Raw genomic sequence first — 24,898 nt, 5'->3', positions numbered from 1 at the left:
GGGGCAGGCGGCGGCGCTGATTGGCCGCGGGCCGCGGCGCGTCAGAGGCGGCTCCGCTCCGCGCGGCTCGCGCTCACATAGAGAAGGCCGAGCGGCGGCGGCGAGGGATCAATCTCCATCAGTCTCCATTTACATCGCCAGCAGTCACTCACACACACAGGTACACACTCACTCACTCACCACTCACTCACACACTCACACGCAGCCGCCGCTTTTTTTTTCCTTTCTCTCTCTTTTGCTTTCCTCCTCAACTTTATATAAACCTTACTTTATCTCTTCGCCCCTCTCTCTCTCTCTGTCTCTCTCTCTCCCCCTCCCTCCTGTCTGCCTCCCCCACCCCCCCCCCCCACACACACACACTCCCCCCCCCACTACCCCCCCCCCCCCCCGCCTCACACCAGAGCCACACTTCAAAACTCACATCCAGTTTATTCTTTCGAAAGAAAAAGTTTGAGATTATATATATATATATGTGTGTGTGTGTGCGCATATATATATGTATATGTGTGTCTATGTTGCAGGGGGAGGGGAGGGGAGGGGAGGCACAGATAGGAGAAGGGAGGCAATTCATTACTTTTAGTTGTTAGTCGTAATCCGATTTTGTGTCATGTTTTGTAGGCGAGAGAAGTGTCCTCTGTATCCAGTTGTTGCTGAGTTTGTTTGTGGTCCCCAAACTGTCCAGGTAAGTGTGAGCGTACAGCCGTGTTTTATTATATACATAGGAGTCTGCTCTGGAGCCATCTAACAGTGCACTTTATTTTTTGACATATGTGTATATCTATATATTCGTAACTCAAGAGATGTTTGGGACTTCTCACATATAATTATAAATATAATATATATAGAGAGAGAGAGAAAAAGAGTAACTGAAATTAATTTCTGCGGCATTTAAAAGAAATAAAAGTTACCGCTGTTACAATATGATTCCTGTGATTTGTAAAACCGAAGTCGTGTTTACGTTACTGCGCAAAATAGCATTTCAGCCGACGCTGTTTTCGTTTCTTTTTTTTTTAAAAAAAAACCCTATGGACGGTGTAAATGTGCTTAATTTCTCACGGAAATTTACAACTGTGTGGCGTCCAAGGGTCGAATCAAAAAAAAAACCTTGAATCCACTTACCGGCTAATTGGAGAGGCGTGTTTGGGTTTTTTTTGTTAATTTATATTGCTGATAAGACTTCCCTTTAAATTGTCTCCCCCGAGGTTCAATCTAAATTGTAATTGACTTAATTTGCACACAGCCATCGCCTTTTAAATGAGAGCACGGGTTGTATCTGGGTCCCGCGGAGGTGAAAATTTGGTTCAGGACACTGTTGATCGAGAATAACTGCAGCTTTGGCTCTGGGTTTATTTTCTCAGCCACTTTCTATCACGAGGCTATTTTTTGAGTGTTTTGTTTAAAGATTCGTATTTATTTACGAGTGCACCTCCTCGTCGCCGGTTTCGATGTTTTTTTGTTTTTTATTTTAAAATACAAATGATGTATTTTTGTGGAGGGGAGAAAAATCTTTTTTTTTTTGTGTGTGTGTGGCGTTTTTGGTTGTCTGTAATATTGTAAATGTCGACGTTTACGCAACAGGTTTGTGGTACGTGTGAAAGGAAAACGGTTAACACGATATATATATATATATATATATATATATATATTAGTAAACTGTAGTTGTGTGTTAATTATCCCGACGGCTTACAAACATCAAAACTTGACTTGGTTTATTTTGTGTGAAATAAAAGTGACAGACGTCGAAATGAACTTTACTCAACAGCCTAAACTGAAATCCTGTGACTGAGTATATCTGTACGCGGGTTATGTCCAAACTAGTGTTCATTTTTTAAAAAAAAAAGATTCAAATGTTGAATAAATACTAAAATTAAAAAAATGAACGAGGAAGGACGCAGAGGATAAATGGTCCAGAATACAGTTGTTAACGTTAGTATGTACAGGTTTCCAAAATTGCAAAGTGCAGGACTCACATACTGTACACAGCGTTTAGCTCCAGTTCAGCGAGTTGTTGTTTATAAAGGTTTAAGACTCGCAAGTCACAGTTGAGGTCCGGGATTAAAGGGATTTGTATTATGTTCTTTTGCGATGCACTTGTTGCGCCTTTTCGTCCAGCATTTCGGGGATGTGTGGAGGGGCAGAGGAAATCTTCCTGTTTCATTCTTTTTTCAAAAGTTGCCCCATCGCGTCGCTTTCATAGCAATAATAACGATGCGGATTTAGGAAGTGTGTGAGAAGCGAGAGAAAGAGGCATTTCTCGATGCGACAAAAAAAAATATTCTCTATCGAGGTTAGAAACCAATATCTTTTTTTTGAAAAAAAAATGCTCGGAACGAACGAGTGAGTCTCGGATGTAATTGAAGAACGCGCGTCCGTCAGATTATCTCATTAGTTCATCAGGACATCTCCAATAATGAATTCTCAATCCTGTGAATGGTGCCTTTTCAATCGCCAGACGGAAAACCGGACTCAGATTGTACAACACACAGACACACACAGACACACACAGACACACACAGACACACACACACACACACACACATCTTCACATCCACAAATGTCTCTCATATTGGCGGTGATGGTGGGACTTGGAATTGGAAGTCCAGACCTCTGCCTCTACCCTCTCTGTCACACTTAACTCCCAACAAGGATTTCCCTGTCTCTCTCCCTCTCTCTCTCTCTCTCTCTCTTGCAAGATCTTAATTGTTTAATCCCTGCCAGGCCAGAGAAACAACTCATCTGTTTTTTTTAAAGTACAATCTGCCCATCTGAAGAGCACAGGATTTGTGTGGGTGGGTTTTGGTGTGTGCGTGTGTGTGTGGTTGGGTCCCGGCTCTAATCGTCTTGAGAAGATTTTCAAGAGTCATTTTTTTTCCCCCTCCCATTGTTTTTGAAACTAGTTTGTGAGTGAGTTTTTTTTAAAAAAAAAAACACCCCACGAGTTCCTTACACTGCAGAAATTGGATGTGCAACTGGTCTGACTGAGATTTGGCCTCGTGTGCGCTCGTCTGACAACATTCTTCAACTGGTAACTGAACATTGACAGCTTTTTATGATGGACAGAGCTGTGTAATTATACAGGACATGACAATTCGGCCATTTTGCTCGACTCGCAATTTTTTTTTGAATTGGATACTTTAGAAATTTGCAATAAGATGGTTTTTTTTTAAACAAACCTCATTCAAAAAAAAAGGACCGCATTTAATGTCAACGTATGTTTTTCCCTCTAATACCAAATAACTCGTGTAACTTTAAAGTGCTGGGGGGAGACTCAATGTGTGTGTGTGTGTATATATATATATAGATAGATATGTGTGTATATATATTTTTTAAAAAGAGTTGAAGTTTCATCTATGTCCCAGTACCGAATTTAGTTTTTTTTTAACTACATCTTGTATATTGTGTGAACGAAAGCCTCGGCAATAGTTACACACTTGGTTTGAAGAATAGTTTAAACCTGTCTGAATAATCCTGGTTCTGTTGGGAATAAGACCGCAACGTTTAACACCGGATCGAGTTCCTTCGGGTCCGAATTGACGGCGTTTCTTCCCTTCGCTGTCACGGTAGAGAGAGAGAGTGGTTCTGCAACAACGCCACGAATTAAAACTAAAAGGCCGAATTATACTCCACCGCGTTATTACCGCTTTCCACTCAACTCTGATCTCTTCCCTCCTTCCCCACCAGTGTCTGCCGAGGCCGCCAAAGGCTGGATTTGGATTTGGATAAAGCCTGAAATTTTCAAGAGCAGAAAACGCACATCATTTCCTCGGGGTTTTTTTTTGTGTGGTGAAGATTTGGGCGACACTCGGCGAAGCTTTTAGCATGATGTCATACCTCAAACAACCTCCCTACGGCATGAACGGGCTCAGCCTGACAGCGCCTGGCATGGACCTCCTGCACCCCTCAGTGGGCTACCCGGGTAAGCAGACTCCAGGTTGGCCTCGGGCCACCCGAGCAACGTTAGCGCGTTTTGCTATCTAACTCGAGATAGCAAAATGTCCTTCATCGAAGCAAACTTCATACCTCTCTCTCTCTTTTTTTTTAAAAAAAAAGAGCTTACTTTAGCAAAGTGCCTCGATGGTTAGTGCCGTTTTTGGAGTTAAGCTCTAACTCGAAATAGCAAAATGTTCCACGCTGAAGCAAGTTTATTCATTCGATCCCAAACTAACTCCGCTGTAATTTCGTGCAGACGGTATTCAGACATTTATTCCTTTCTTTTTACACAATGTGATGCTGCTGTGGACTTGCATCCGAGCACTGCTCTGTTCATGATATACTGGACTTGTGGTAATAATAATATAATAACAATAATCGTTGCATTTGATTTAGTGCATAACACGTCATTGAGACGTCTCAAAGCGCTTCACAGCATATACTGTAAAGTGAACTAACTGTATTTTGTGGGCGAAAGTATCGAAGACGGTAAAATAGCGAGAATATTCCTGGTGACTTTTTTTAAAACAAACTAATTTGAGGGGAGAGTGGGGGTTGGGGTGGAGGGGGGGGAGACTACGGCTACATAGTATTTATATTTGTGTCTATCTCCCTTTCTGACTACTTTCAGCGACTCCCAGGAAGCAAAGGAGAGAGCGAACCACTTTCACCCGATCCCAGCTGGACGTGTTGGAGTCGCTATTTGCAAAAACCCGGTATCCAGATATCTTCATGAGGGAAGAAGTCGCTTTGAAAATCAATCTGCCGGAATCCAGAGTGCAGGTATGTTTTTTTAATTACCCTAAGTGCTACCAATCTGCCCCCCCCCCCCCCCCCCCCCCCCGGCCATCCTTGCGGCAGTGACACAGTGTCTGTCTGAGTGATGCAGGACTTGCTGTCCAGACTGGGACAGTGAGATGCTCGCATTAACCACTGACCCACATCTACCAAAAGAGCAATGCCCGGCGCCTCACTCACGCAGGAAATAACTTTATCACTCGGAATGAAGTTGTATTTTTCTGGGTGGGAAGGGCAGGGTGTGTGGGGGGTTTTTTTTAAAAAAAAAATTCGCGTGAAATATTTTGAAGAAAAAAAAAGTGGAACTTTTTTTTGCAGTTGCTGGTTGAGTGCTGGGAGCTGCGAAGGGGTGGGGGGGTGTGTGTGTGTGTGTGTGTGGGGGGGGGGGGGAGGGGGGGGGATCACCGCGCCCCCTAGTGGAGCCGCAACAGGTCGAGTCTGTTCCTTTTCCACAGTCCTGGCTCAATCCTTTAACGGTGTTTTGCACCAGTCAGTCTTTGCTGGGCAATTCACTGTTTGTTGCCCAAGACTGGAGGAAGGACGCTGTGATCGCAATGCAACGCATCATGTTCCATCACAAGCTGCTGTACAAGCAGCCGATCTTTTAGTGCCGATTAAAATACATTTGCAACTACAGTAATAACACTTCAGTTCATCCCCACGAGCAACGCGGCCAATGTGCAACCCTACAAACACGTAAAATTGGGTAACCCCGCCTGAATTTATGGCGTGTGAAATAGTTGGCCTCCTGTTTGATTTCTAGGCTGCTTTTCCCCCTCTCTGTATAGACTTTTTTTTGAGAAAAAAATGCAATCATTCGCTGGTGCCGTGCAAAAAAAAAAAGCATAGTCCGGGTTTTCCCTGTATCTGATTTGCAAATCTCTGCACCCATGTTGCCACTGTATATATGTTTTTGAGCGGAAGAAAAAAATGTGAATTAATTCAATTTAGACCGCGCGCACTAATGGAATTAATTTCCAGGTCACACTCAGTATTTGGGCAGACACTCACTTTCTAAAATAAATATCACGCCGATTTAAATTTAATACAGATTAGCACGTGGGGTAAACAAGTGAACCGTCGGCAGATGAGCAAATGTGTTTTGGGATAACGCGGTTTGATCAATACACAAGTAGCTGTATTTGAGGTCAGCGGATAAACATCTGATGTAATGAAACACATGGACTGGAGCTCCACGACAATAACCCCAGAAAACATATTGCAAGACTTTGCTGTCGAACCAGGGACATTGGGAAAATGAAATTAACGGATGAGATTTCGTAACGTGGTCATTGCATCGATGATGAGAAATGATGTTAGATTTGAAATGTGCATTGGGCGAAAAAAAAACGATTCCCCCCCCCCACCCCCCCTCCTTCCCTCTGGTTAACGAGGGGAAAAGTGGGATCCATTGTTTGTGATGCATTTCATTTATATACTGTACTTCCTGATCTCGTCGCTCTTCTCTTGGGAAAACTTCTTGCGATATTGGAAGCTTTACTGCCAACATTTTGCCTCGCGTTGGTGCGATTATAGGCGAATTTCAAATGGACATTTTTTTTTGTTTGTGTGAATAGCAGTTGATCGCTTTTTGCCTCTCAATCCGTTATGGGTTTTTTTTTAATATTAAAAAAATTAATTAAAAAAGGGGTTCCAGCCTCAGCTTTAATGTCGGGTTCGAGTACTGCACAAAAGTGAAATCGTACTGAACGAAACGCATTTTTATTTCTTATATTTTTTTTAAATGGGTGTTGGTGGGGGTGGTGGGGGGGGGGAGAACTTATCCTCAAAGTGTAGCCACAGCGAATATCAGGGTCACTTATTTGCCGGACTTAATTTTGGGGGATGGTGAGGGGTGTGGAGTGTCAGTGCGCAATCCAACAATTTATTGCAAACGAAAGGCGCGTTTTAGCCCGAGATCAATGTGACTTCCATAACACGGGGGGGGGGGGGGGGGGGGGGGGGGGGAGAGAGAGAGAGAGAGAGGGAGACGTGACATTGCACTTTGCAAACTTATAACTGCAATGCGGGGGGGAGGGGGAGCAGTTTCATTCACTTCTCACTCACTCGAGCAGCAAATAACTTTGTGACTCGGAATGCAGTTGTATTTTCCGGGTGGGAGGGCGGGGTGTGACTGACTGGCGGCGGTGGTGGTGGTTGTGGTGGGGGGGGAGTGGGGGGAAGAAGACTTTATGTGCCCCAATTATTTTGTGTGTTGTATGTTGTGTTTGCGGTTTGCAGGTGTGGTTCAAGAACCGCCGAGCCAAATGCCGCCAACAGCAGCAGCAGCAGAGCGGAGGCAACGCCAAAGCCCGACCCACCAAGAAGAAGTCCTCGCCGGCCCGGGAGAGCAGCGGCTCGGAGAGCAGCGGCCAGTTCACACCGCCCGCCGTCTCCTCCTCCTCCTCCTCCGGCTCCTCCAACTCCTCCAGCGGCGCCAACTCCAACTCCAACTCCACCTCCGCCAGCAACAGCGCCGGCCTCAGCGCCCCCGCCTCCATCTGGAGCCCGGCTTCCATCTCCCCCGGAGCGGCGGTCGGGGAGCCCCTGCCCCCCAGCGCCTCCTGCATGCAACGCTGCTCGTCGGCCACCGCCTCCTCCAGCCCCTACCCGATGGCCTACAGCCAAGCGGCCGGCTACAGCCAGGGCTACCCGGCGTCCGCCTCCTCCTACTTCGGCGGCGTGGACTGCGGCTCCTACCTGGCGCCCATGCACTCTCACCACCCGCACCAGCTGTCGGCTCACGGCGCCGCCGCTCTCAGCAGCCCCATGAGCGGGTCCTCGCTGTCCGGCCACCACCACCACCACCACCACCACCTGAGCCAGAGCGCCGCGGCTCACCATCACCACCACCACCACCACCACCCTCACCAGGGCTACACGGGAGCAGCAGGTCTGGCCTTCAACTCGCCCGACTGCCTGGATTACAAAGAGCAAACCACCTCTTGGAAACTCAACTTCAACACCACGGACTGCTTGGATTACAAGGACCAGACCCCGCCGTCCTGGAAGTTTCAAGTCTTGTGAGATTGGAGCCGCTGCCATCCATCTCTGCAGAGTGCGCAGTGACTACTCCTGCGGGCGGCCACTTTTTAAATGAATTTGAAAATTTACGCACGGGGGGAAGGGGCGGGGGGGGGGGTTTGGTCGGGGTTTGGTCGGGGTTTTGGTGGGGTTGGCGGGGGTGGGGGGGTGGGCTGAAGAAGAGAAGGAAAACACACACACACATACACACAACACACACAAAAATCCCCAAGAAGCTGTCGTGAAGCGGTCCTCTCTCCTCTCCTCTCAGCTGTGATGGCAACCCCGAGTCTTGAAACTTCACAGACTTGTACTGTTTTTATAAAGACTCTGATTTTAGCCCCAAATCTCCTCTTTTTACCCCTCTCCCCCCCCCCCCCCTCCCCTCTCTCTCTCTCTCCCCTCTGTCTCTTCGGAGGCAATCTTAGGTGTGACAATCAAGGTCGTGTCTTTTTTTTTCCCACCAAAAAAAAACACAGCAGCAGAAGTTGGATATTGAGGCTGGTGGGTTGGTTGGTTGGTTGGTTGGTGGGTGTATGTGTTGTGGACTGTTTCTAAAGTGTCTATAAAAGTAGAGACGGCATCCAATTCCATTCAATATTGGTTGGATCCCGGGACACAGAGCTCCACAGTGCTGCCCAGAACAGCAACTCTTTACAGAACTCCCTCCCTCCTTCCCCATTAAAAAAAAATGTGTTCAACTCGACGTTGAGGCGACTTCTGCATCGAATCCGCTGCGAAATCTCTAACCAACACGCGAGCTCCGTTCGTTACACGCACAGAAACTCGTCTCCCTCTCTTCCTTTCGTAAAGACTATACATATAATAACGGGGTTCGGGTGCACTGACCTTTTTTTTTAAAAAAACAACAAAATATTTTAGTTGTTGATTGAATTCGTCCAATTTTAAAAGCATTTTAGAGGAGAGAGAGAGGGAGAGAAAGAGGGGAGAACAAAACCCAGAAATAAAACGAATTCTACCCGGATTAATTTTCGTTGCCAAGTGTGTTATAAGAGTGCGGTAAAGCCACGTTTTATATATATATATATATAAAAAGGTGATGAATGTCGTTGTCATACCCCTCCCCCCCCCCCCCCGAAGGTATTTAGATCTAATCCTCGGTATAGTAAACTGAAGCATATTGTCTGTGTACAGTAGTATTGTAGTGGAATACCATATTTCAACTAGAGAGTAGCACTTTTGCACATTTGCGTGTGTAAAAAAAACCTATGGCCGCGCTCTGATATTTTTTTGTCGCTCGCTTAATTAAAAAAAATGAAATTATTTTGCGGATTAGATCTTTTACTATCAAATACAGTGTTTTGAAAGTTATTTAAGGCACCGCCGTTATATACATCAATATAATTAAATTCAATTAAGGATAAAACCCAGTGTCTGCGTGCAATTGCTGTCTCATTTGAGATTGTTTCACTGCTGTGCGCAATTTGCCCACAAAATACGGTCAATTAACAGTTACACCATTTTTCTGTGAAGCGCTTCGAGACGTCTCAACGATGGGATAGTGCACTGTATCAAATGCAAACATTACTATTGTTATGTTACGTTTTAATAGACGGTGAGAGTGAAGAAAGCTTTCACATTTTTTGGGGGGTACACGGATTTCTGACCTTTTCCAGTGTGTGTGTGGGTGGGGGGGGGGGGGGGGGGTGAAACAGTTCAGGCTTTTTTTTCCAAAAGTTGTCAGGATGTGACAGTTTGAAGGACAACTGAGGGGTTTGGTCGCAGTTTAATTTCCATCGATTCCCGAACGGATTCCGAAAGCGTTGGCATTTGCAGACTTCGGTCGCTTTTGGCTGTTTTGCATTTTCACAAATCTTGGCATCTTAATTCTGTGTTTTTTTTTAAAACTTTCCGTAGCGAACACGGTTTTTACTAATCTGCCAGTGAGACAGACAGGAGCCAAATGTCTCTCAACAACTGAAAAGATTATATAACGTTGTGGCTATAGTAAGGGTGTAGGGTGGGGTGGGGGGGCAGTTTCTCGTATGCAAATCCAGGCCACTAAACTAAACTACTGCTCAGTAATAATCGAAAATGTTTTGCCTCATTGGGGTTGGGATGCAGTTAGAATAACTTCAATGACCGATTTTCTTTTTTATACCTATATATATATATACAGTTTATATAAACGTCCACCTGGAATAAAGCTGAGGTTTTGATCATTACTTGTTAAGAATGTGACCTGTCTTTGGGTTACCCTTTCCCCAGGAAGGGGTTTCCTTTTAGTTTAATATATATATATTTTTTAAAACAACTTGCTCTGGCAAGATGCCGCTCCCCTGAGCATCCCGACTGACTCTCTAGCTTCGATTCCAGGTAAATCCCGGTGCAGGCAATTTTGCCATTGGGAAAACCAGGTTTGGACATCTGTGTACTCTCTCTCTCTCTCTCTCTCTCCCCCCCCCCCCCCCCCCCCCCCAGCGCACAGCAAAACACACACAAACGTCAATTTGGGGGCGATGTTTCCTTTGCTATCTTTGCATTCGTAAGAGTTGGCTTTAACAACATACCGTTTTCCATCAGAGGTGAATCTTTCTCGCAGAATATATATATTTTTTTTAATCCTAGAACTGCAACAAGCAAACCAGCAGAGGCGCATTACAGCAAACTAGTCAACTTCTCCCTAAAAACGACAAAATGAGCCAAGAATAAAGTGGTGTGAGGGTGGGAGGCAGGACCAGGCAAGGTGTATCATTTGGAACATTTTTTTTTAAACGGGGGGGGGGGGGGAAGTTAAAAAAAGATTCGTATGAAAGCTTTCTGATGAGCTCCTACAGCAAACTGACCTGATATCCTTTTAATTTGCAAAACACCGTTCTAGGTTACAAGAGGGGGGGGACTATGAAAGAAAGAAATGAGTGCGTGGTTGCTCCTGATCAAAACGATGGTGACTAACGAATACTTTAACGGATTAAAAACCGCACCGCCTGGTCCAAAAGTAATCGCAATAATAACTTGTTCCTGTGTTACTGAAGGACGAATCCAGGGATGGCCTTTTCCCCCATTGATTTTTTTTATTGTAGAGGTGGGAAGGTGATGCACAGGTAAAGGAATCTCGGTTTGCCATAGAGAGGGACGTTTAAATAAAATGTGGGACTCGCAGCGTGGGGACAAGTCTGGATGAGGTCTCTGTTGCAGTCTTGTTTTAATCGGATTCCCTAATAATGCGAATGGTACGAAATGAGCACCGGATTTCAGTTCTGTTGATCTGTACCTCTGTTCGGATGATGTATTTCTGCAATGTGGAGGGTGGGGGTCCTAAATATATTTGGAATCCTTATCAGAAATACACCGATTAATACCCCTGAATGAATTTTACCTTCTCATTGGGCGTCTCAAACTCTTGAGTTGCTTGTTATTTCGTTACAAAATCGTCAAATTACTATTTCTAAAATGACCAAACACTTTCAGGATCTATTTAGGAATCTAATTGGTTGCGACGTTAATGATTACCCTTTTCTTTCTTTTTTTTTTGACTACCACCCGTTTCTTTTTCCTCCTTCCTCGTACTTTAATCTTTTCCCCTGGTCCAGGGATATGTGACTTGCTTCAGCCTAAATTGACTCTGTAATTTATAAACATCGATTTAATAATTTATAACTAACTACAAATGATCAAAGCAAAGGATGTGTTTAGGAACAAAAACAAAACAGCAGATCAAATAATTTATATTTGTGTAGATTTTTCACCCACGAAACACACAGTCAATCCACTTCACAATATGTAGTATATTCTGTGAAGCGCATTGAGATATCTCAATGACATGATAAAGCACAGTATCAAATGCAAGGATTGTTATTTTTATTAATTTCCCACCAGTCATCACACAGATTTCGTTAGAATATTATGTTTGCTATTTGCACAGTGTTTTACATCAGGGAAATATAGATGCCAGAACAATTTATTCCTTGTGGCTGTCTAATTTTGAAAATCCTTTTAGCTGATTACTGACCTACATTAAACGGCACCAGTTCGGATCCCTATAACAATTAGACTGATAAATTGTTTTTTGAGGGGCAAATGTTTGGTCCTTTATTTGCAATGGTGTGTGTTTGGTATTTACATCGTTTGCTGCAAAATACTGTGCCATTGAGTGTTTAGAGAGTAGTGTTGTTTCATCATTTGACATTATCAGCAATTGTAGTATCCAACACTTTTATGTTGTGCTCGATTGGGGGAGTCGGGGCAGGAGCACTATTTTTGTGTCTTGGGCAGATGGAAGTTCGCCCAACAGTGAGCTGTTTGGGAATATTTTTCCACATCAAAAGTCTGCATTATTAGTTGTAATTCTGAATCCATGCAAATTTCCAGAGGAATGCTATTATAGACAAACAGGTGCTGTGAGACCTTTTACTTCGTAGTGTTTTGGAGTCCTATTGGGTGGTGGTTATCATGCTTACCTCGCAGGTGAATGGACCCGGGTTTGATTCCTGGGTGGGGCGAACCCTCAGGGAAATTTCCTTACACCACATGCCTGTGTTTACCTTGCAGTAAATAGAAACCCGGTTGATTGGCGAGATCGCTTTCCAAGTGCAATAATCCCTCAAAAAAAATGGTCACTCTATCCCCGACTGTTTGTGGGACACCGCTGTGCACAATTGGCTGCTGAGTTTCACCCACAAATATACTTTACAATATACTCTGAAGCACTTCGAGACGTCCAAACAACAGGATAAGGCGCTATATCAAATGCAAGGATTTATTGCTGAACCTATCTTGTGGGGCTAAGTGTCGAGCAGGAACTGAATTTGAAGCACAGTTTTTCACAAGGGAAACCAAGGCATTGGTTCCTTTTCAATTCTTTGGGGCATCTTTATTCTTAAATGGGTTCATTCTAATACTGGCTTACAAGCAGAAAACAAATGAGGAAAATACCAATTTGCTCCATTTAACGGATTATAAGTGTCAGATTGTGATGTTTATCCTCTGTTAATTACAGCAATTCAGATTGTTTGTTTTATTTGCTGCTTATTATTGGTTAGAAATCCAGAGTAACTTTTTTAATCTGCTGAATTTTCCAGGTTTGGTTTTGTTGCAAATGAAGCAAAGTCCAATTTTTTTTTCTTTCAAATAGCATCTTAATTAATCAATGAAATCTCATGCTGTTACCCTGATGCCATGTATGTATTGTGAATTAGCTTAATTTTACAGAAGCCTAAACTAAATCCAAAATGGGGATGATTTGGCTGCTGCACTGCGTTAATTGAGTTTGAACTTAAAAAAAATGTGTGAAATCCACAGCAAGTCAATCCACTTGTGAAAATGAAAGGTCAGTTAATTTAAGGTATAACCATTTATGAGTCTGCAAGTCCATTCAGATGTTATCACACTCTGTGTTCCTACTCGACAGAACCCTTAGACCAAATTATTCCAACTATCAAATTCTCTCCTTTCCCTTCTGTCCCTCCCCCCCACTACTATCACCATCCTCTATCGTGTTATCTGAAATGGTTGCAAAGTTTATATGCATGAAAATTCCTTTTGAAAGGAGGTGAAGTTTCACCATCATTTGATTTCATAAAAACTATGAACCTCGCTTTCTTGCATTAATGAACAGAGCTTGGATGAATGGTGTGCTCCTTCAGGCCAGTTCAACACCTGTCAGTCAGACTGTCTGTGTGTTATACCTGCAGGCAGGCCATTCATCTGAAATAGGCTGTTTTTAAGACGTTTTTTTCATACAGCTGGATATGCAAACTTAAGAGGTCAACTTTGTCCACCAACCAAGGCAAAGGATGGAGCCAAGAAGCTACCAGCTTTCTCCAAAATGAGGCTACTTCAATATACATCTCATAGGTATAACTACCTCTCAAAGACTGATGCTTAAATATTTGATGATTTGTTTTTCTTATACAAGGGGGTAGGTTCCCTGACTAAGTGTTAAGCACACTTAATCATGTTGCGGAAGAGAAACTCCCAGAGATTGGTGCACTGTACTGACATACTGACTGAATCCAGCTTGAAGGCAAATGTGGCTCTAGGAATCTTATCTGATTACTACTATGCCACTAACATCTGGAGCGCTCTCCACCTACCCCTTTCTCTCACCCCTTCACTATCTGTCTTTCAAACCTGCTCACTGCGCCTATGGTCATCTTTCATTACAATCTCCCTCTTCATTTGATTAGCCAAAATTGCCATTGCTGAAAACTTTCTCTTATTCATAGTATACTTCACAGTGAAGCGCTTTGAGACGTCTCAACAACGTGATAAGGTGCTTTATCAAATGCTACTATTAGAATTATTATTGTAAAACACTGATCCTGTGTTATTACTATATAAATGCAAGTTGTTCTTTGATTGTGGGACAAAGAAAAAATTCTCTTCATTTTTAAGCAGTGCTTGATTTGCAGTAATTTGTAGAAAAGAAAACATTTATTGAAATACTCCCATTTCTTGGCTATTCTATGCATCAATTTCAAGCCACTAACACAAATAAATCTAATACCAAGATATTTAACAAACCTTTTAAGATTCAGACTTCATCCATTTTCTATTGGTTCTGTTTCCTTTTGTTTCCATCACACTATTCCTAAAAGTGACAGAGAAGTCCAACAAGAGAGCACTTGTTTGCATCGGGAACAATGGAGGAAGGTATCTAGCTCTGTTTAGTTTACACTTGTTGGCCAAATATTCTCAATTCCATTTTTGGAGACAGTTGAAAATAAATTGTGTTCCATTAAATACGGTTAGTTAAGAGGTAGTTAATTGTTCTGCATCAAGTTGCTGCATGAATGTTCTATTCCAAAGGAGTGCATTTCACAATGTTTCTTTCCCAACCCTCCCTCCAAGTTCCCAATCTCAGGACAGGTCAACAAAGGGACAAAGTTCTCCAGTGGGATTGAGAACAATTTGTTTTTGGATCACAACTATAAGACTAGAAAACTTGTCTGGCACTTTTTTTTTCTGCTTCTGCGCTCCACCTTGTGTCCCAATCATCTGTCAAAACTAGTGAAAGGTGAGCAAAATTTAGTCTAGATTGACTCGCATAATATTTTCCTTCCCTTGCTTCACCATCCTAGATTAGAAACAAGCCCTGTGGGGGATTGCAGACATGAACCTACATCCTACTGCTCCATTGCACAACACGTTAATGCAATAACATGTTGCATCACTGGGCCACTTAAAACCGAAAAGTACGTTTCAATGAACATTTTGCAAAATAGACCCACAGTAGGACGCACAGCAGATATTTCCTTTTTGAAAGTTTTTATTTCTTTCCTTGCTTCTAATCGGTGTTGTTGCTATAAACAAACACCGGGTAAGAAGATATCTTCGAACAATATTTCTTTGTGTTTCTAAATTAACAATGCAGGAGTTCCATCCATAGTTTTTCTGAAGTTAATTGGCCACTTGCCAAAAAATGGATAAGAAATGAACTAGTGATTAGCATTAGATACATATTTACCAGTTGGGACTTGAATATTTCATTTCATTGATAATCTATGCTGTCCTAATGCACTGCTTTACATTAGGGATTTGCTGTGTGAAGAATTCTGCTTCCTTAAAAAAATTTAAATATTTTGAGTTGGCAAAAAATCAAAGCATAAATAAATGCCTTATTCAGATGCAGAAATCTGACCCAACCAACAAAAGTAATTGCCTTCATTTGTTTGGGCTATAATTGTGTTTCCCTTGCTGTAACCTCCCAGGGCTTCCTGACTGTCATTTTCTACATTAAAGTTTGTGCACTTTTATCATTAATCTGTTGTAATACAGAACCTGAAGGGCACAGGAGGGAATGAGGCATTGTATAGGGAATTGATAAGTGATTTCTAATAGTTCCTAATGACTTGATTTTTTTAACTTAAAATCTGAAGCAGAAAATCTGAAGCGAGCAAAACGTGCAGTTTTTTTAAAAATGTTGTCCTGAAATATTTTATATTAATTTGTTTAGTGATTTGCTTCTCCCAACTTCTGGGTGATACAGTTATTAAGGAAGTAGAACATTCCCATTTGAGGAAAACGTGAATACCAAAGGAATACAACCTTCAGTTTTATTGCCTCGTTCAAGGAACCGCTTGATGCTGTAATGGGAAGATGGTATTCCAGAAAGATGAGGTGAAACATTTAAAAAAAAGGTCACTCAATCCACAACTGTTTGTGGGGCACAGCTGTCACGTTTCGTGCACAATATACAGTCAATTTGCTTTATAATATATTCTGTGAAGGGCTTTGAGACGTCTCAACGATGTGATGAGGCACTATATCAAATGAAAGGATTATTATAATTTTATCATAAACGGGCCAAAAACATCTCTCGTGTTGTATCGCTGTTCATACCGGGTGTGGGTTTAATACATCACTTTATGGATCTGGCATCACACTGTAACACACATATAACCTTCCTCACGTTTACCATGTTCAGGGCGGCCAGAACACAGTTGCTTATCACTCTGACTCACTCTTTGTATCTTTATTGTCTTCCTCTTGGCTTTTCTTTCATTTATTTTTAAACTAGCTTGATTGTCACTCCTCTATTGTTGTCTAACTCTGAGTCACCAAATGCCTTTTCTACCTCTGGTTTGTTCCTTTATCTGCCATGTTTTTTTCATTTTTTTTTGATTCTTTCCTTCCAGACTTTCCCATTTATTCATTGCCAATCTCCTCTGTCCTGATCTTACTTTTTCAAATGGAGAGCTCCCAATTGACCACAAGTGTGCACGGACATCCGCGTATATATGTATATAATATATATATGTATATAATATATATGTATAATATATATGTATATAATATACATATGTATATATGTTAAAATTTCGTGAACACCAGTGAATTATGTTGCCAAGGTCTTAATGCTATAGGCCACCCAAAATATGACATGAAAATGATAAACACAAAACATGCAACATGTTACACATGAACATAAAAATAAATGAGTAGAATTGGTCTAAAGAAAATACCTAAAGGAATATTATTGATTATGTTAAATTTCAGCCTTAACACAGTTAACATAACAATTCCCTGCAAACTGACCCGAATGGCCCAAAATAAACCAGATCTGTGAAAACAACCAGTGTTTTTCATACTGGTAAACTGCATGATCACCATTCTATACCATTCTAATGTTCTCTAAATCACTGTTTTAATCTGTATCCTCTGTGTATAATGTTATTACCAATGTATCCTGCGTGTATACTGTAAATGTATTTAAAATATAAAGCTTATTTGTGTGTGATACATTTACTGACCTTGAATGTATCACCAAATGGTTACCACGTTAAGCAAATCAGATCTGTATCCCGTGAACGAATGAAATAAATTCATACAGATTGTACAGTATTTCAATTCGCAAAAGAGGTTTTTAAAATTGAAAACTTTCAGCAAATCTCATTATTTATGCACAATAGCACTGGCATTGAAGTTATTTAAAATGTACAAAGACGAGTGTTTCTCTGAAATCTAAGTACAAATATGTTAATGCTAAATTTTACAATTTTTTTTAATTGATATTTTTCCATTAATTTTAAAAGTCTTGTAGCGTATTGGTTAGAGCACTTGACTCACAAGAGGACCTGGTTTTGTTTTCTGGGCAGGACGAAATCTTAGGCAAGTTTCCTTAATCCACACGCCTCTGTTTACCTAGAAACCCAGTTGTTAGTCGATGGACGAATCGTTTATGGGCGTAAGAATCCCTCACAAAAAATAATTAAATAAATTTGGTCACTCAATACAGGAAGTTTGTGGGACACTACTGAGTGCAATTGGCTGCTGCTTTTCACCCACAAAATATACAATCAAGCTACTTTACAATATATTCTGTGAATGGTTTTGAGACGTCAAGGTGCTATATTGAATGCAAAGATTATTATTAAATTCTCCTCCCTGGCCACCTCCCAGTGCAACAATTCCACTTTCAGTGAATGGGTGGGAAGGTTCCACACCATTATCTTTGCCATGATGAGTCCTGCAAGAGCCTGTTTCACTGATTCACTCTCTGTGTGGAGGCTTGCCCAGTGGTTGAAGTTTAATATCCTTGTCCTGGATGTCAAACACTTTCATGGTTTCACCCCTTCCTAACTATACAATCTCCTCCAAATTGACTATGTGTTCGCCCTCAAAATACACAGTCAATCGACTTTACAATATAGCATGTGAAGCGCTTTGAGACGCCTTATCGACGTGATAAGGCGCTATATAAAATGCAAGGATTATTATTGTTATAATTATGCATTCTGGCACTCTCTTCCAAAATCTCTGATTTACTTCGTCTCTCCTTTCATTCAAAACTTTCTTTACAATTCCTTTCACCTGTTTTTGCTTTTTGTCAACAATTCTCCATCTGCTTCTCTCTCTCTCTCCTATTTATTGGTACTCATTTTGTTGCGTAAGTGCAAGTTGTTGACTGTTATTTTTCTCCACTGCGGATTTCTGCTCAATGCTGCATCTTGTGGCGGAATTGGATAAACTCACTAAGTGACTCAACAATTCAATACAGGCTCAATACAACTCAATGAACACCCAACCCGCAGGGCTTGTAACCCAACACCGAGCAGTTTTTATTTTTCATTTTTTTATTAGAAAAGGCTTCTAAAAAGTCCTAATATGAACTTGAGAGAAGACCTGTCTAAAATTCCACCCAATCTTAGCCTACAGTAGTTAACATGTAAGATCTCTGAATAAGATTGTGGAATTTTTTTAAAATCAGTCTTAATTTGGGAGCCCTTTTTTTCTGACCAGTGGAAAAGTGGATTTTCAAATTAAAATTAAATGTGAGAACTTTCTACAATTCTTCACAATCTTAAATTTTAAGAAAATATGATTTTACAGGCTGAAACAAGCAGGAAATCTCATAAACATGTAGCCTGTTGCTTATTAATAATAATATTTGTATTTGATATAGCATTTTATCACATTGTTGAGACGTCTCAAAGTGCTTCACAGAATATACTGCAAAGTGAATTGACTGCATATTTTGTGGATGAAATACGGCAGCCAATTGAGCACAGCAGTGTCCCACAAACAGTTGTGGATTGAAGCTTAATAAACTACTACAACTATGCAAAAAATTAGGGATAAAAATGCATACTATACACTGAATACTATATAAATATACTGAAGGGAGCACAGTATGTTTGAGGGGAAAAAATGTTCTGTTATCTCTCAGCAATGCACCTAAAGTTTTATACAAATTAATACTTTCTTAAATCTACTCTCTTGATCTGTCTTTGAACCATTATTACTAATTATTTGAGTCCCATAGATTTTTATTGTATTTTTGTCTGTTTTCTTTTTACCTTGGCAACGGTTCAGTGCAGTATGGCGGGTTTCACGTTAGCTCATCTGACTGACTCTTTTGTTAAACAATTTGTACATACAGGATCCAGCAAAAGCTTTTTTTTGTCCTAATATGACCTTGTTTGGAAAGTGAATCATTGGATAATGTGGTCTAATGACATCTAAATAAACTCTGCTGTTTTACTCCCAGTTGAAGTCGATTTACTCAATACACAATTTCAAATCTCTGGCAAGCTTTCCCGCTGCTCGTCCAACTGGGACCACCCGACCAGTTAGGGCTTTGCTTGCAAGGCCAACGGCAGCTGAGTGGGATGATTCTCTACCCCTGGTGACTGGTCTGCCCTTTCAAGGGCTACCAGTGGAGTCCTGTAACTCAGTGGTTAGAGCACTCGCTTTGCAAGTGAGAGACCTGAGTTCAATTCCAGGCAGAGGGCGAAACCTTGGGCAAGTTTCCTTACTCCACACAGAGCCTAATAATAATCCCTCCAAAACCAAAAACAATAATAAATTGGTCATTTTCAATCTACGACTGTTTGTGGGACTTTGCCCACAAATATACAGTCAATTCACTTTACAGTGTGTTCTCTGAAGCGCTTTGGGACGTCCTCCCGACGCTATATCAAATGCAAGGATTATTATTATTATTATTATTACCGATGAGCCAGGCTGGGCTGTGCTGTCATCAGCAGTGCCTTGGATTACTGCGGACCTGCCTGGCTTAGGAACCAAACTACCAAGACCGCCACAGAGGGCTGGTTCGATTCCGACATTGCATTCCATGCCACAAAAAGGGCAGCAATTGGGCAAGGGTAGAAATTTGACATTTGCGAAAAAAAAATTTAAACCAATTGATTTTCACCCATTGATCGGTGAAAATCTGATTTATCAGTGAAAATTATTTTGAAATGTTCCTTCTCCAAGGGACAACATGCAGAACTGGGAGCTCAGGCCCAATCTTCCATAGCCTGTGACAGAGAGACTAATTTAGTACCGTCCATCCAATTTAGAATATCCCATCGCCTTCTTGCACACATTATAAGGTAATCCAGAACAAGGGGGCCTAATCTTAAAATTAGACCTAAACCATTTAGGAGTGAAATTAGGCAGCAGCTTTTCATCCAAAGGGTAGTGGAAATCTGGAATTCTCTGCCCCAAAAGGCTATGGATGCTGGATCCATTCACAATTTTCAAGACGTAGGTAGACAGATATATGTTTGGTCAGGGTATTAAGGGATATGGGGAGAGGGCGGGTAACTGGACTTGAGTTACAGATCAGCCATGATCTTATAAAATGTCGGAACAGGCTCGAAGGGCTGAATAGCCTACTCCTGTTTCTATGTTCAGTATTTTTGTTATGTTCTGTGCAGCTATAGATATGAATGTTCTATATTAGTTACATAGTCTGTGTATTTTAAATATTTATTTATTCAGTGGTCTGAATTAAGTGTTAATTAGATGACTAAATGAAGACAAGTGGTAAAGAGTGTATATTCCATGTTTATAGGTTCATGTTTAAACAGCTAAATATGCTTGAAAAACATAAATGCATCTAATATTCTAGGTGGTTTATTTGAATATTTCAGTAGGTTACAATAAAAACAGCGGTTGTATGATTTACATCTTCAAATCCATAGTTCAAATGCAAGGATTATAATTATTATTAATACGAAATACAGTAAATGGAGCCATTCTGATCTTATGTTGATTCTCCACATCATTTTATGTATTCTAAACTTAAATCCTCTTAAAGTACAAAGTAAAGAAAAATTCCTTGCATGAAGGATTATACACCGTTGGTTGATGCTAGATTAATCCCTCATATAGGGCATCATCAGCCGCGACAGAAGCTAGGAGAGAAATGGACAAAACAGTTCTGCTTAGAGATAAGTCATGTGTGTGGCTGTGTACTAAATCCATACAACGTGGCACAAACAGTTCTGTACAAAAACACAATGAAACATAGAAAGAAAGGTTCAGTCTCAATATAATCGGGATGTAACTCGAAGAGATCATTTTTGAGGGATTTCTAGTTACTGTATAAACCCACCGGATAAATAAAAGGCTAAAATGCCAATTATTATTTGTGCTGAACAAATAAAAGATGCACAACAAGGAACGATGAGAATGCATATTTTACCTAGCATGTGAAATGACAAGTGATCTTGAATATGAAATAAATTCTATATCCCTAATTTTTTCATTGAGGATTCAGTTTAAACCATTTGTGACATAATTAGCCGCATAAACCATTGTAACCACTGTGGAGTCCTGTAACTCAGTGGTTAGAGCACTCGCTTTGCAAGTGAGAGACCTGAGTTCAATTCCAGGCAGAGGGCGAAACCTTGGGCAAGTTTCCTTACTCCACACAGAGCCTAATAATAATCCCTCCAAAACAAAACAATAATAAATTGGTCATTTTCAATCCACAACTGTTTGTGGGACATTGCTGTGCGCAATTGGCTGCTGCGTTTGCCCACAAATATTCAGTCAATTCACTTTACAGTGTGTTCTGTGAAGCGCTTTGGGACGTCCTCCCGACGTGAAACGCGCTCTATCAAATGCAAGGATTATTATTATTATTACCTCTCAAGCAAGAGGACTTGGGTTCGAATCCTGGCAGGGCAAAATGATGGGTAAGTTTCCTTACTCCACACGCCTCTATCTACCTAGCAGTAAGTAGGAACCCGGTTGTTAGTCGATTGGTGGATCACGTTTCCCTCCCCAAATTTTTTTTTGTAAAAAAATTACCTGCTTGGTGGACACTGCTGTGCGCAATTGGCTGCCACATTTCACCCATAAAACATAGTCAATTCACTCTACAGTATATTCTGTGAAGCAGTTTGTTTCGAAGACATGATAAGGCGCTATACCAAATGCAAGAATTATTATTATAACATTGCTGTGTTCTACCTCCAGTTTTGCTCTTCTAAGTTTGTTGGGCACTGTTGCAAAATTAGGAATTTGGATTTTATTTCACCCACATCACTTGTGACTTCACATGTGGGTTCAAAGTTTGTTTCTCCCAGTATCCTGGCCAACAATTCCTCCAAATAAAATTAATCATCCGCTTGATGGCTATTAGTGGGACATTACTGTGCACAAATTGGTTGCTGCGTTCACCCACAAATCCAGTCACTCCACTTCACAGTAAATCCTGTGAAGCACTTTGGGACATTCTCCTGACATGAAAGGCACCATACCAAATGCAAGCATTAATTATTATTAGACCGTGAGTACCTATATAGAGGCGAATCTTGTTCTCACTGGTCCGGTGACCAGTGCTACTTGCAGCAGAATTGACGATGGCGGCTCTTAATAGGATTTGGTGCATCATATAACGACTGAAATTTCAGCCTCTGAAGTTCACACATGAGCACTTTCCAGTTGGTGTCACTGGGCACTGGGCTATTAACAAGAATGAAAACCCCTTCTTATTTTTGTGTCCCTCAGGCCAAGACTAAGGCTATTCTAGCACCCTGATGATATGTCTGAGATAAATTAGACGCATTAGTGGATTGAATATAGGACCTTCTGAGTTTGCTTTGCTCAGTTTCCCTCGAGGAAGTGGCTGTATAAACTTAAACCATTGGGGAAGTTAAAATATTATTTTTAACAATGTGGAAATAAACCCTGAAGGGAATGATTTTTTTTGTGGTTATCCAACTGTAATGGAATAACAAAATGTTACTCAATGACCACCTCCCTGTTCCATTTACAATACAGTATATTTTGACTCACTTAGCAAAGTAACAATATAATAATACAAAAAGGTTACCAGGGAAAGAACAGGGAATTAAGATTAGACGATATATCTGCAGTGGAGGAACTGTAATCAGCATAGATTCTACGTTTTTCTTCTGTGCTGTAATGTCAATAATATGTCTGTCCCTGATTCACACAGTTTACACCTAACTCCTGCCCATCTCGTTGTTTGTAGAGCAGACTTAATGGAAAGAAAACATTGGTTTCATTACAGTAATTCATTGGAACTGTAGCATTCTTTTCTGTGTCATTTTTATTTCACGGGATCAATTGGACAAAGCTAGAATATGTCTCTTTATTAGTTTGACATAGGAATCAATTACAAGGCAACACATTTAGCCAGCCTTCTGCATTATAAAATCAATTATTTTATAACACTTGATTAATAATTCTATGTATCAAAAATAAGACTGCCATCTCATACTAGACCAAAGTGCACCACTTTCAGAGTATTGCTGCTTCCAATTTCCTGTGGAGAAAGAATACGTTTTTTAATGGGTCTTTGAAATGACAGAGCAACAACTAATTAAATAATCTCAAATTAATTGACAATGATTACACCATGTTATCTGACATAGTAAATTGTTAATAAAAGGGAATGCTTGAATAATCTCATTATTTCACTCTGTACAGTATCTAATAAAGTCATTTATGTGGCTTCAAATATTTTATATTTAAGAAAATCATTTGAAACATCTTAACACAACTGGTATTTTTGATTTCGTAGGACACTCAAAGGGTTTCTTTTGGACGTGCATTAGTTCAGTGCAAACAACATCAATTATTTCACCATTCTACCATTTTGCTATAAAAACAGATTTCAAGAGTACATGTTGTAGAACTTTTTTTTCCAAAACAATGTATTCTTGTAACCGATATTTGCATAAACAATAGTTTTATAAACAAAAATTGTATTGCAAAATCATTTAAGGAAGTGGTTATGAAATACGGCATGGAGTGTGTGGTGCTGGGTCCACAATGGTGTGTGACAATTGGCCACAGTGTCCCAGAGGTTGCATAGGCTGCCAATACCCACGATCAATGTTCATACATGAATAATGGCTACTTGTGCAGTGTGCTGGACTGTAGCCATCACCTTGAAATCATAAGCCATTTTGTTATTTCACCGTTTTCCTCCAGAATATTTTCACGTTAAACATCTTTTTTTTTTCTTCGTTTTGCTATTAGGTATTAGGATGATTGTACACTGGTACCAATTGGACAAAGCTACACGACGTCTTATCAGATTGATAATATAGGAATAAATTAAAAGGCAACACATTTAGCCTACCTTCTGCATTCCAATATCAATTATTTTATAACACTGTAGAACACTTGTAGTTTGAAACTACAATTGTGTTTTGCAGTTTAATTGCTATTTTGTTCCTTTTTTTAAAACTCAAATTGATTAAAGAACAACAAAAACAAGATTACATTTGTACAGCGCCTTTCACGTCGGGAGGACGTCCCAAGGCGCTGGACAGAGTACAGCATTTCAGACCCGAGCTGGGCTCGGGGGGGGGGGGGAAGGGTGGGGAAGGGGGGTGGCCGATGACATGGTTGAAGAGGAGGGTCTTGAGGCGGGATTTGAAGGAGGCTAAGGAGGGGGAGAGACGGAGTGACTGGGAGATGGAATTCCAGAGGTTGGCAGCAGAGTGGCTGAAGGCTCTCCCGCCAATAGTGGGGCAGGTGGGTCGGGGGACGTGGAGCAGGCCGGAGCCGGCTGAGCGGAGGAAACGGGTTGGTAGGGGGTTAGGAGGTCACAGAGATAGGGTGGGGTGAGGCCATGGAGGGCTTTGTACGTGAGGACCAGGATCTTGAACTGGATCCTCTGAAGGATAGGGAGCCAATGGAGTCGGGTGAGAATGGGGAAGATGGGGTTACAGAGTTTGGTGCGGGAGAGGACACGGGCTACAGAGTTCTGGATTATCTGCAGCCTGAGGAGGGAGGAGTTGGAAGGCTGACAAGCAGTGCGTTTGCATAGTCGAGCCTGGAGGTGATGAAGGCATGAACAAGAGCTTCAGTGGCCTGAGGGGTGAGGTAGTGGCGGAGTCGGGCGATGTTACGGAGGTGAGGGAAGGCAGAGCGGGTCATGGCTTGAATGTGGGGGAGAAAAGATAGT

The 24,898-nt window shown here is 41.3% G+C and overlaps 2 protein-coding genes across 5 annotated transcripts in view; one reads left to right on the top strand and one right to left on the bottom strand.

Moving 5' to 3' along the window:
- The first annotated feature begins 618 nt into the window (after positions 1 to 618).
- Positions 619 to 7,755, top strand: otx1 (orthodenticle homeobox 1). The gene is made up of 4 exons (XM_042333478.1): positions 619 to 682; positions 3,682 to 3,916; positions 4,562 to 4,713; positions 6,970 to 7,755. Exons 2-4 carry the CDS (start codon positions 3,820 to 3,822, stop codon positions 7,753 to 7,755), a joined length of 1,035 nt encoding a protein of 344 aa, XP_042189412.1. The 5' UTR covers positions 619 to 682; positions 3,682 to 3,819.
- A 14,443-nt stretch (positions 7,756 to 22,198) lies between these two features.
- The window catches only part of LOC103177943 (WD repeat containing planar cell polarity effector), a 98,299-nt gene continuing 95,599 nt past the window's right edge, over positions 22,199 to 24,898 (bottom strand). For all 4 annotated transcript variants that reach the window (XM_007892344.2, XM_007892347.2, XM_007892345.2 and 1 more), the window contains one exon: positions 22,199 to 23,245. In XM_007892344.2, coding sequence (XP_007890535.2) covers positions 23,195 to 23,245 — 51 coding nt within the window. In that variant the 3' untranslated portion in view covers positions 22,199 to 23,194. The remainder of the gene's footprint in view (positions 23,246 to 24,898) is intronic.

This window comes from Callorhinchus milii, unplaced genomic scaffold (genome assembly GCF_018977255.1).
Source record: "Callorhinchus milii isolate IMCB2004 unplaced genomic scaffold, IMCB_Cmil_1.0 Scaffold3, whole genome shotgun sequence".
Classification (NCBI taxonomy): domain Eukaryota; kingdom Metazoa; phylum Chordata; class Chondrichthyes; order Chimaeriformes; family Callorhinchidae; genus Callorhinchus; species Callorhinchus milii.
Note: the sequence above shows the minus strand (reverse complement) of the source record. Positions and strands in the feature narration are given on the sequence as shown.